At 37.4% G+C, this 12,933-nt stretch overlaps 1 protein-coding gene across 1 annotated transcript in view; it reads left to right on the top strand.

Moving 5' to 3' along the window:
* Positions 1–12,933, top strand: part of LOC150075973 (uncharacterized) — a 369,694-nt gene that overhangs the window by 151,435 nt on the left and 205,326 nt on the right. The window contains exons 6-8 of the mRNA XM_090387222.1: positions 176–228; positions 5,070–5,189; positions 7,542–7,661. Coding sequence (XP_090243348.1) covers positions 176–228; positions 5,070–5,189; positions 7,542–7,661 — 293 coding nt within the window. The remainder of the gene's footprint in view (positions 1–175; positions 229–5,069; positions 5,190–7,541; positions 7,662–12,933) is intronic.

The following is a 12,933-nucleotide window of genomic DNA, read 5'->3' as shown; positions in this document are numbered from 1 at the left end:
TGATAGTACTGATGTACTACTAGCTGACCAGATTTTTTTTATATATGAACTCCTTTGAACTTTTGTAATGGGGTGTTGCATTTTTAATGATATGGTCTTTTAGTTTAATGTTGCTTTTATGATGTATTTGTTTTAAATAATGTAACAGTACTAAATTCATATAAATGTGTTACAGGAATAACTGGACAACCCGGACCTAAAGGTGAAAGAGGGGAACCTGGAATGAAGGTAGAAAAATTGTTTTATTGATCTTTTTGGCTCAACTTGTTTTTACTGTTTTCATTGCCAGCAAAAAACAAGAAATCACAATAATAAACTGTTTAAAATTTCCAGTTTTCTGCTGCTATCAGAAATTTTAGTTTTGACAGACAGAATCGTTTCTCAGTACACATTCAATGAACAAAATCTAGGCACACACACTATAATAATAAAAAAAATTGAAGGTGGGGTCAAAATGATTAAAAAATTAAAGGCCAGAAAAATAAATATTTATTTAGCATGAAATATGAATGCAAAGGCTTTCTTTATGTGATGATTATAATCTATATTGTAAGAATAAAAATATTTCTGAAAAGCACCTTATCTTCTCTTCTGTTTTTATAGCTGGCAGAGTTTAAATTGTCAGGTAGTATTGGTACTGAATTCAGAACAAACTTTACACTTTCTCAAGTCCCCTTGGTGTCGTACTCCTTTTAAACAAATAACATTCTCAAAAGGGTAATTTGCCATTTATATAAAAACTCAGTGCTATCATAACAGCCCTTTTCAGGTTTTGGTAGTCCTCCATGAAGAGGAACTGTCAAGTAGTAGTAGTAATGGCATATGATGCAAGAAAGCAAGCTTATATAGCATCAACCAAAAAAAAAAAAAAAAAACCACACCTGTGCAGTTCACCCATCTGTACACTCCAAGAATTCATCTAGTTCCCCTTGAATTTATTCAACCCATCCACTTCCACAAGAACAGATGGAAGCATGTTCCAATGATCAACCACCCAATGGCTGAAGGCAAACTCCCATATGTCCACTCTGCCATCATCCTTACTCATCTTGAATTTATGCCCCCTCATGTGTGTAGTCTCAGCAAGTATAAGAATACCATTAACATTCAGCTTACTCAGTCAAGGCTTTAAACACCTCAGTCAGATCTCTCCACAGGTGCCTGATTTCAAGGTGCTGCAATTTGCAGCACTGAAGCCTTTCTAGGTAAGAGTGCCCATTTGTTCCTTTCACTAATTTGGTGGCCCTTATCTACACCTGTTCCAGTAGATCTACATCCTTCTTAAAGTGAGACCTCCAGACCTGTATACAGTACTCAGGACGCAGCCTAACCATGACCTTATCCCTTCTAGCAAAGTTTCTGTATATCATTGACGAAACCCCATGAGCTGTCCTGGCAGCATTCCTGCACTGCTCAGAGAATTTCATGTCTGATTGCACAGTCATCCCCAGGTCTTTTTCATTTTCCAGTACCCTGAATGTAGTACCTTGCATTTGTCAATGTTAAACTTCAATTGCCATTTCTCAGCCCACTGACCCAAATTTGTGCTCCTCTGGCAGTGCTGTTGTGAAGCTTCACATATTCAAGAGTTCCAGTGAGGAGAAGGTAGCTAAATGGTGCAGTTATCACAACAGCCATCACATTGAACAGAACAGCAAATATTTAACGGTGTAGTCAGTTTAAAAAATAAACACAGGCAATTTAAACTGAGTCATACATAGCAAAGACAATTTAGTGCCTTGCACTAAGAATTCATATCCGTGAAGCAAAATGTTAGTTTTATATCATAACTTGATCAGCAATATAAAATAAGTACTTGTATATAAATTTGTCTTACAGAGTGAACCTGGGCCCTAAAGTGTTTTCATGGTTGGCATTTTTTGTGAATAACTACTATTTTGAATTAACAGTTAGTTAGCTAGGCTGACAGTCTGAGCATAAAAAAATATTTTGCTTTAGGCAGTATAGTATTATAGGTAGTAGTAGTGGCAAATGATGCAAGAATGAAAGTTTATATAGCATCAGCCAAAAATGGAAAAAAAAAAAAAAAAAAACTACACATTTCTCCCATCCATACCCTCCAAGAATTTATCCAAACCATCCACTTCTACAACAACAACAGATGAAAGCCTGTTCCAACAATTGACCATCTACTGGCTAAAGGCAAACTTCCACACATCTACTCTGCAACCATCCTTCCTCCTGAAGAGGATTTGATAGTCCTCTTACTTGAAAAGGTTGAGGATTTCTCAGAGCTCTCTCATCTGTGACATGAAGAGCTGGTTGCTGCAGCCCATCTGTATATCCTTGTCTTTTCTATGGTATTCCTGTTCAGAACTCTGAATGGAACAACAAAAAAAAAAAAAAAAAAACACCAATAAATTTACATTCACAATGAAACTGTAAACTTCATTGATATTGGTTTACAGAGAATACAATGTAACTGTTTTATTGCAGCCAACAGTTATCAATGTGCTGTGTATTTTTTATGGTAGTATACAAGTTCAGTCTTTCAGTGTGCATATCCTGTCCATGTATATTACACCATGGCTGTGTGGAGAGTACACAGTGATGTCCCATATACCCTCTGTTTTTCGAGAACATAGCATATACTCTTGCCTTTTGATTAATTACTGCAGCCATGGTGTTTTGCATGTAATATACCCTCTGTTGTTGTTGTTGTTGTTATTTGGTTTTTAGGAGCATTGGCAACTAAGGCAATATTGCTCCGGGGATATGCAGTGGTCACTTCCTGACCTTTCTGAACTCCATATTTTGTGGTCACGGCTTGAACCCCGGTCTGATCAAGAAGCATGTGCTACGCACTGCTGCTCCTGCCCACCTAGCTATGGAGGTGCCTGTAATATACCCTCTGTACCTCCACTTAAACTCAGAATGAAATTGTTTCTGCTTAACTGTACTTCTAAAATTAGGAGCCTTCCCTCACATCTTTTTAGCAAAATCTCTTTAACCAACATGCTTAATGCCAAATTTTTTACATCTGATGACAGCTGTCTACTTGGGTTGCATTAAAAAAGAACTTCTGAGATTTTTTTTTTTTTTTTAGAGTAATATTTATTCTTTTCTATAGACAGTCAAAAGAGTAACAATTTAAAATATGCACAGAAGAATCCCATATTACTAAAAAATATAAATGATAACTGATAAATGAAATATAAATAATAATTAATAAATAAAAATAAGAGATGCACTCTCCATGTGGAATTCTGATTTATTTTGTACTGTGTGACACTACATCTATTCAAAATGTCTTGAATCTCTTCTGATGATTAGCCAGCAAATTGTATTTTGACTTTGTTACCACATAATCCACATAACAAGGAACCTTAGTGCCTACAGCAAAGTCAAAAAAAAAAAAAAAAAAAAAAAAAAATGTGATGTAGTTACTAAAATTTGGTGGTGGTGCTGTGTACCAAACTTTAGTATTAAAATGTTATAATACCAAAGCCCAGCAGAACATTGCCCAAAGCATGACGCCAGCTTGTTTTAGTCCCACGGTGCATCCAGGCACCATCACTTTTCTAGGTAGATGAGCCATGATAATATTTGGTTTTGGTGGCCCCTTACATCAGTGCCCAGGTCACTTTACCTACCTTTACCTATTGTATCTACATTGCCTTGCCATTAATATTTGGACATCTTCCTTGCCATTAATATTTGGACATCTTCCTTTGATAGTTGGTCATGTCCTACCAAAGCACCACATGTTAGACACAAGTATAAATATGCTTGTAGGCTTTGAAGGAGACCGTAGTATGATTGTGAATGCAAGATGCTACAATCGACAGGGTTAACAGACTTCTAGTGTGGAACGATAATAGGATACCACATAAGCAGTTTGTCTGTACATGGCATTTCAATGGGACTGAAGATCCCTAGAATGATGTGATCTGCAAATGGAAGTGGACTGATGCTGAAACTATCACAAAATGAGCCAAGAAGCCTCCAAAGGTGTTGGAACTTGACAGAAGAGCCCTGCAAAGAATTGTCCACTCAGAATACAGGATGATGTTGCAGCTCGTGCATGCTCTCAGTGAGATGATTGGGACATGTCAGCTTCAGTATAGTGTGCAGGACACGGAATTATATGGACTACTACAGTCATGCCATCATCCACAAGCCACTAATCACCCTGACTAATGCCAGATACTGTCTAGCTTGATGTAAGGCCTGCATTTCTTGGACCATAGACTAATGGAAAGCTGTGCTTTGGAGTGAGGAGTTACGATACATAGTCTGCCAGGTCTGATGGCCATGCTTGGGTGTTTGCAGATTGCCTGACGAAAGCTATCTATTGGACTGTATCATCCCAGCAGTGATTTGTGGAGGCCACATGATAGTCTGGAGCCATTTTTTGGCCTGGGACCATTGGTTGTTTTAGACAACCATGAATGCTGAGATTTATTTAGATGTTCTGAACAATAATGCCTTACTTATGTTGTGGCAGCATATCAAAGAAGGTGCATACCTGTAGCAGGACAGTGCTCCATGTCATATTGCTCGTGTTATGATGGACTAGTTTTAAGGACATGAGTGTCAAAAAGTTGGATTGGCCAGCCCAGAGTCCTGACCTCATCCCTATAGAGAACCTCTGTAATGAATTAAATTATCAGGTGTGTGCGGAAAGACTGCCCAAAAACAGAGCTGAATTGGTCATTGCTTTGAAGGCTGAATGGTGGAAAATATCAGAGGACATTTACAAAAAAACTAGTGGAGGGTGTTCCATGGAAAGTAGAGGCAATCATAAAGGCTAAAGGCTTCAGAACACATTAGTTTTCATGTAAATAAAGGGTATTTGTAGACATGCAGGTGTCCATTGTACAGCAGTGTATAAAGACCATAGATACCCTTTTATTTCAATATTAATTAGTCTTTTTAATTCATTAATTTAGAATGTTTTAGTAATACAGTATTTCTGCAATAAAAGATTCGTCATCCTTATTCTATTTCAAATCTGCTTTACACCAATAATAATATGGCATATTACTAGCTTAAAGTGTTATCCTGATGGATGATAAAAATTTAATAGTATTTTATTCTTATTATAGGGTGAACCTGGCATAGTATCTAAGGAAGATTTTGTACAATATTACTCGTCATTGAAAAGTGAAAAAGGAGAATCAGGAATACCTGGAAGGCCAGGGCCTCCAGGTCCCAAAGGAGAAAAGGTAATTGCACTTTGTAAAAATCTGTAGTTTACACTTAACTTGCAAATCATTTTTAGCATCATTTATTTCTTCCAAAATTTTTCAAAATGAATAAAATAGTTAAAAGTAAGTTGTTCTGTGTAAATAATTTCAAAATTTATCATGTGCTGTATGTATAGAATTGTTTATTGCTACAAATTATTAAATTATTATTAAATTCCTAATTATTATCATATATCACAAATATTGCTTCCCTTGCAGCAAAAAAAAAAAAAAAAAAAAGACTGGACCTTTTCTTTTGTTGTTAGTGTCCTTTTCTTCTAAACACTCCCCCCCCCCACACACTTTCTGCTGCATACCTTTTATATAGATATTTCTATGGGTACTGTTCTTCTGAATTATCATCATCTGGAATTCCACCTGTCCTTCCAAAGATAAATGAAACTGCAGATGAATTAAAACAAGGAGCATGGTAGAGAAAGGAAAGGAGTGAGTTAACAGCATAATTTAACCATATTTAGTGAAATAATTTATTTAATTTTGTTGATTATTAACTATTATTATTTCGTATATTTATAGTAGACTATATATATGATATATTGTGTCAGTATTCAAACAATTTTCAAACTACAGAATTTCTCATGGGTTAACAGTATGTGATAATTTTGACACATTCCTCTCTGTTTCCCCCCTACCATTCTGCATAAAAAATAATTGACCTGGAGTCTTTAAATTGCCATATTATACTCAAAGAGAAGATGGATATACACTGATGAGCCAAAACATTATGACCACCTACCTAATATGATGTTAGTCCTCCACGTACAGCCAAAACAGCTCATACCCAGCGAGGTATGGATGCTTCAAGATTTCTAAATGTGTCTTGTGGTATCTGGTACCAACACATAACCAGCAGATCCTTTAACTCCTGTAAGTCTGTGGTTGAGATGCCGCAGATCGGAGTTGCTGTTCCAACACAAACCACAGATACTCGATGGAATTGATGTCTGGGGAATTTGGAGGCCAGGGCCTGGAAGTCTTCCTCATGTTCCTCGAGCTATTCTTGAACAATCTGGGTGGTGTGGCATGCTGCATTATCCTGCTGAAAGACAGCACTGCCAGAGGAGAAGACCATTGCCATGAAAGGGTGTACCTGGTTAGCAATGATGTTTAGGTAGGTGGTAGACATCAGAGTGCCCGGCACATGAATGACTGGACCTAGGGTATCCCAGAAGAACATTGCCCAAAGCATGACACAGCCGCCACAGGCTTGTTTTCATCCCACGGTGCATTCAGGCGGCATCACTTTCCCAGGTAAACGACGCACATGTACCCAGCTGTCCAGATGGTGCAGGAAACGTGATTCCTTGGACCAGACGACCTTCTTCCAATCACTCAAGATCCAGTTTCGATGCTCGTGTGCCCATTGTAGGCACTGTCACCAGTGAATCATGGTTAGCATGGGCACTCGGAGTGGCCTGCTGCTGTGCAGCCCCATTTTCAGCAGGGTACTGTGTGTTGTGACACATTACTCCCGTTACCAGCATTCCAATTATCGGCGAGTTGCGCCACAGTCGCCCTTCTATGCAGGGCGCCTCCGTAGCCAGATGGGCAGGAGCAGCAGTGCGTAGCACACGCTTCTTGATTAGACTGGGGTTCAAGCCCGTGCCCACCAAATGCGGAGGATGCAGAAAGGTCAGGGAATGACCACCGCATATCCCCGGAGCAATATGGCCTTAGTTGCTAATGCTCCTAAAATCCAAATAACAAACAACAACAACAACAGTCGCCCTTCTGTTGCTATGTACCATCCGGGAGAGCCTTTGCTCACCTCAAGCATCGATGAGCTGTGGTCATCCAACACCTCGCCGGCGGTTTGTGGGTTCCCCCTCCTTGGACCACTTTTGGTAGGTACTAACCATGGCTGACCGTGAGTACCCCACCAGCTGTGCAGTTTCGGATATGCTCTGACCCAGTCATCTAGCCATTACAATTTAGCCTTTGTCAAACACTTAAGTCCGCTGCCTTTCTCATTTGAAGAACAAGAGTAACACTGATCAACGGAGCTCAGTATCAGGTGTTTTTTATACCGTGTCCCGACCTGTGCACGCGCTGTAGTTCATCCGCAGTTGCTTCGATTTGCATAACGACTTGCTGCTCATAATTTTTTGGCTCATCAGTATATAACTTAGTTGGAAAACTCATTCTTGCTGAAATTATACAAAGATTCAAAGGTCACTTTGTAGTAGTAGTAGTTATAGCTTCCCAAAGATTTTGAGATTATTTTGCACTAAATTAAAGCTTGATGTTTTATTTATATTTGTGTAAAATTTGTTAGTTTTTATTGTACTTATTTATTTATTTATTTTAAAGGGAGAATGTATTGTAACATCTGGACCACCAGGACCATCTAGGTCTATGTTTGGAGGATCAGGAGCAGGTTCTGGAGGATGGAATCCTTTTGATTTTGGTTCAGGAGAACATGATGGAATGGTAAAAATGATTTTATGGTGTTATTACTGTAATAATTTAATTTCTCACATTCTGTGAAATGATAAAAAATCCAGAATTTTTTGTCAATAATTGGACACATTTGTACAATCGTGATACACACTGTGTAAAAAGTTCTTGAATGCAAACATGCCATGTAAATCATAATAACAATATCAGTGATAATTGGAGTAGTTATTTGAAGTTACAAACAAATTGGAGTAGTTATTTGAAGTTACAAACAAATTGGAGTAGTTATTTGAAGTTACAAACAAATTGGAGTAGTTATTTGAAGTTACAAACAAATTGGAGTAGTTATTTGAAGTTACAAACAAATTGGAGTAGTTATTTGAAGTTACAAACAAATTGGAGTAGTTATTATGTCACAAACAACCTCATAAGAAATTATAGTTTATTAAAACAATAACCAAGTAAAGAAGTACCATTTCAACTCAGGTATTTAAATTGTTTTGAGAAAATAATGCTTCACTTCATTATGATTTTCTCTTATTATTGTCTGAAGACCATTATTCTTCCTGTGATAGTGACAGAGGTTATTCATTAGGGCATTATTCATAAGGATAACATTATCTTCAACTTTTTAAAAAATAATGGAGTTGCCTACTGGGTGATGTTATTAGATTGTGATATTAGTTACTTTAGGTTGACTATGGCTAAAGTTGCATTGTTCTGAAGTTGGTAGTAACCGAGAGGGGACATTTCTCTCTCTCTCTTGCTCTATAATTGGATGGATTAAAGTCTAAAGGGTTGGTAATTTGCATAACAAATTCATTAGAGGAATTTTGCTTTTGCTTAATTTTTTTAATGTTGTGTAAATTTAATTTTGATAATTTTTGAGGTTTCTTTTTGTGTTATTTTATAAACTTAATTCTTACCTTTTGTAAAGCTAATTCTGGTTAAGTTAGATTCTTTTAGGTTGCATGTAAATTTAAATTCTTAAGTCTAGCAATTCATAAATTTTTGGTATCTGCTTAATTATTATAATGTTTTTTTTTTTTTTTTTTTTTTAATTTTAATTACTGTAATATTTTGTAAAGTTAATTCTTACCTTATTGGTCATTGTTACAAGATCCATATTAAATACTAATCATATTAAACAGTTATCTGAGGATATCTTGATTTAGAAAACAGATACCGAAAACATATCTGCCCTTATCAATGTGCACTTTGCTTGACCTTGGCCAGGCAAAGTGCACATTGATAAGGGCAGCATAATAATGCCTAATATATTGTAAATAATGTTCAAAGCACGATGTCTTTATGAATATGTTGTAAATAAAGTATCTTTATGAATATAAATATTAATATAACATAATGTAAATCTGAATATCTTTATTATTTCATTGTAAATACTGTGAAAGCATAATATCCTGTAAATAATCTGACACTGATTCTATTTTATTGTTGGCTCTGGGGGATGAGTCCGAACTTCGATGTGGGCCCCGTCTCCCCAAGGCTATTATTGTCCACCATCCAATGTAAAACCCCTGGCATTGCTGCTGTGAAGGGTCTATTGTATATACCACGTTTGTATACAATAAAGATTATATATATAGACAGAAATGGCCATTGGTGATTCCATTACAAGACACAAGCTCATCACTTGCAAGACCTGTGATATGTGTTCAGAGATTGAACTAGTTGATAATCGCAGCTGGTGGTTCTTTCCTTTGTTCCCAATGCGAGGAATATACTGGTCTCAAATTAAAACATGATGCATTACTAGAAGAATTTGAGTCACTGAAGAAATGGGTGCTAGCCTTAGAGAAAAATGAAACTGGAATCTTTTTGTGGACTCTAGTAATCTATCAGGTGATGAATTCATGATTTTGGCTCCAGAACAGAGTAGTTAAGCGCATGGTGCTCTGGTTCAAACATATTTAGTTTTATTGGGAGAGTCCATTGTCAAGGAAATAGATAACATTTTTTTGTGATAAGGATAGTTGGACTAGAACCAGGGTATGTCTACTGGGAGCAATAAATAATGTCACCAACAGGTTGTCAGTTTTTAAAAGGGATGAATAGAGCAATATTATTACTGTATTTTTGTTCATGTTGAAAGCATTATGGATCATCTTCAGACTTGAGGAACTCTGGAAGCTTTTGGGGGAACTTTTTATCAGCATGGCCTGCACTTATAGGTAGAAGAATTTTTTTATTTTTTATTTTTTTTTTAGAGACAGAATACATATGAACAAAGGTGGTGTAAAGGTTTTGCCAGGATCATTGAGGATACCTTAAGGGGTCAGGCAAACTGCTAGTTAGGGAGGAATAGGGGATAATATATATATGCATTTATCTGATGATATGGGTCAAAGAAATGCTTGCACACATTTCAAACATTCTTCTCTGTTGCTGTAACAGCTGATATTGGCAAGATGTTCTGAGAATAGCAACATTTCAAATGAATGGGAAGCTATTACTTGGAAATAATCTTAAATAACTTTTGAGGGGTGTGTCAAGGTATATAAGAACACTTAGTCTCAATTGTGAATAAAGTAAGCTTGGGAATGTTGTCATTAAAATGGGTGATTTTAACTTCTGGTTAGGACAACTAATGCTGACATAATAGTGCTAACAGATATGTCATATCACCCAGAAATAGAGAATGATGAGTTTCACAGTGGCACGTATAACATCTTTAGAAAAGATAGGGAGGACAGAAAGCTGACTGACCATGACAAAAGCTTTTGCAGATTCAGATGTTATGAATGCTAGTATAGAATCTGTGTGATGTAAATTAGTTGGAAGCAAAGGTATAATGAGAGTGGGAATAATCTACTGACCAGAAGATTATGAAAAGGATGACAAGAGTTTCTACATGCAGATGGAATGGGTAAGCAAGTGTGAATGTCTTATTATGGGTGATTTCAATTTACCTCTAATTGATTGGAGTACAGTACGTCCCCAACATACGTAAGAGATATGTCCCAGGTCTTCTTATGTAATAAATGATGATTAGGTGTTTAGCCAGTAAAATAATATCTTTAATATAAATAGATACTTGAATATCTTTAATTACAAATAGATACTGTAGCTTTCGAGACAAATCGTGTCTCTTCTTCAACATAAAATAGAAACTTTAGAGATAAAATTATTCTAACAGACACAGTTGTGCGTGCAGTGAGGCGTGCGAGGGCACGAGGTAGGTCATTCAATCATTAAACTAGTGTTTATTGTTGCTCCATGGACGTGCGTAGTTTTTCTCCAGTTCTTGTCTAAACCTAAAACGGTTGTCTCTAAGATGGGTTGTAGTCTCATGCCTTTGCAGTGGTTCATGGCTCTCGAATTACACAATATATTGAGTGACTCTAACCAGAGGCGTTGGCAAAAGTGTCAGTAGTGGTCAATTATTTTATAGTCCCGCTTGGGATTGAGGTCGTGGTGGGTGGACCAGAAGTGTTCCACGATTGTGGACTAGTCGGTCTCAGCAAGGCAAATCACTCTGTTGTGTTCTGCAAAGCGGTCTTGAAGTCTCTCCTATGTAGCAGCTGTCACAGTCTTTGCAGGCTATGCAGTATATTGCACTGCTGCATAAGAGAGGGGTGACCGGGCAACTGCACACATTTTATGCAGTATTCTCTGGGGATTTTTGAGATCCGGCCCAACATGCCTGGATAGTAGGGAATGTAGGCAGTAGGTACATTGCCCTGAGTTGATGGTGGTCTCGGGTGGACCGTGAGCTCCTGTGCTTGCAAGAAGCACTTGTCTAATATGTGTGTTGGGTAGCCACAATTGATCAAGTCTGTCCTCTAGAAATCTCGTTGTGCCTAGCTTCATCTGTGCTGGAATGGCTCCAAGTCCTGGAGAATAGAGTGCGGGCAGTTGTTGAGATGACTAGGAGTATGGCCAGATCTGTAGTTTGTGAACTGTCCGCACCACATAGGGTTACGGTATACTGAGGTTTCTAGATGTGGGCCCACGTGTTTTACTAAGACGTTTAGGAATGGGTGAGATCCATATACTTCTAACTCTAGAGTGAACTAGATGAACATAGACAGGGAATTGAGATATTCTAGCAATGTTGTTTCAGAGCCACGTGGGATGACGGTGAAGATGTCATCAACGTATCTGCACCATGTTGTAATAGGTACTGGTGGGTTCAGGAATATCTGTTCTTCCAATTCTTCCATGGCAACGTTTAGCCACTACGGAACTAACAGGGGTGCCCATGGCAATTAGCCCCTGTTAGTTCCGTAGTGGCCAACATTGCCATGGAAGAAGCACCATGTTGTAATAGGTACTGAACCCACCAGTACCTATTACAACATGGTGCAGATATGTTGATGACATCTTCACTGTCATCCCACGTGGCTCTGAAACAACATTGCTAGAATATCTCAATTCCCTGTCTGTGTTCATCCAGTTCACTCTAGAGTTAGAAGTGATAATTTTCTGATTGAAATCAATTGCTTTCCTTTTCTTGGTAGATTTACTAGTACCACTGTCACTTATTCTCTTAGTCAGCACCATGATAACGTGAAATTTTTCTGTAAAGAACTTCACAGGGGGGAAAACACTATTATCATCTCATATTTTACTAAAGCACATTTCTAGAGGTCATTACCATAAAACAGTAAAGACAATTTGCAGTTTCTGGTTTATTGGACTTTTCTGTTAGTGCAATTCATTATAATTAATTAAATGGGTAGTAAACTCTGTCTTACTGCATTTGTGATAATACTGATAGCTGTAATTCTGTTGGTTTTTATGTTATTAAGGTGAAATGTGTGGTCTCCCCTTCACTGAAATGTTTGGTCATATAAAAAAAAACAAATAAAATTTCAGAATCTTCTCTTCATTTCTATTTTTTAAGCTTGTTACTCCAAATCTCACTTGTGCAATTTGTGCGTGCTGTGTTCATCGTTATTGATTGCTTATTTTATTTTATTTTATTTTATTTTTTTACTGTTTTAAATTTTACAATCCTAAAAAATTGAGTGAAAAAAATTTATGTAAGTCTGAAGTTACATAACTCGACTTACTATATACAATATTTTTCTCCGTGATAGTGATGTCAAAATTTGCAGTTGATGTGAAGATTAGTAGAGTAGTTAACAATCAGCTCCAAGCAGTGCTGCTGGCGCCTCCGTAGCCGGGTGGGAAGGAGCAGCAGTGCGTAGCACATGCTTCTTGATTAGACCGGGGTTCAAGCCCGTCACCACCAAATACGGAGGATGCGGAAAGGTCAGGGAATGACCACCGCATATTCCCGGAGCAATATGGCCTTAATTGCTAATGCTCCTAAAAACCA

Source organism: Mastigoproctus giganteus, chromosome 13, assembly GCF_048544385.1.
Source record: "Mastigoproctus giganteus isolate SK-2022 chromosome 13, ASM4854438v1, whole genome shotgun sequence".
NCBI lineage: Eukaryota > Metazoa > Arthropoda > Arachnida > Uropygi > Thelyphonidae > Mastigoproctus > Mastigoproctus giganteus.
The sequence above is the reverse complement of the archived record's forward strand: the minus strand, read 5'-3'. Positions and strand labels throughout refer to the sequence as shown.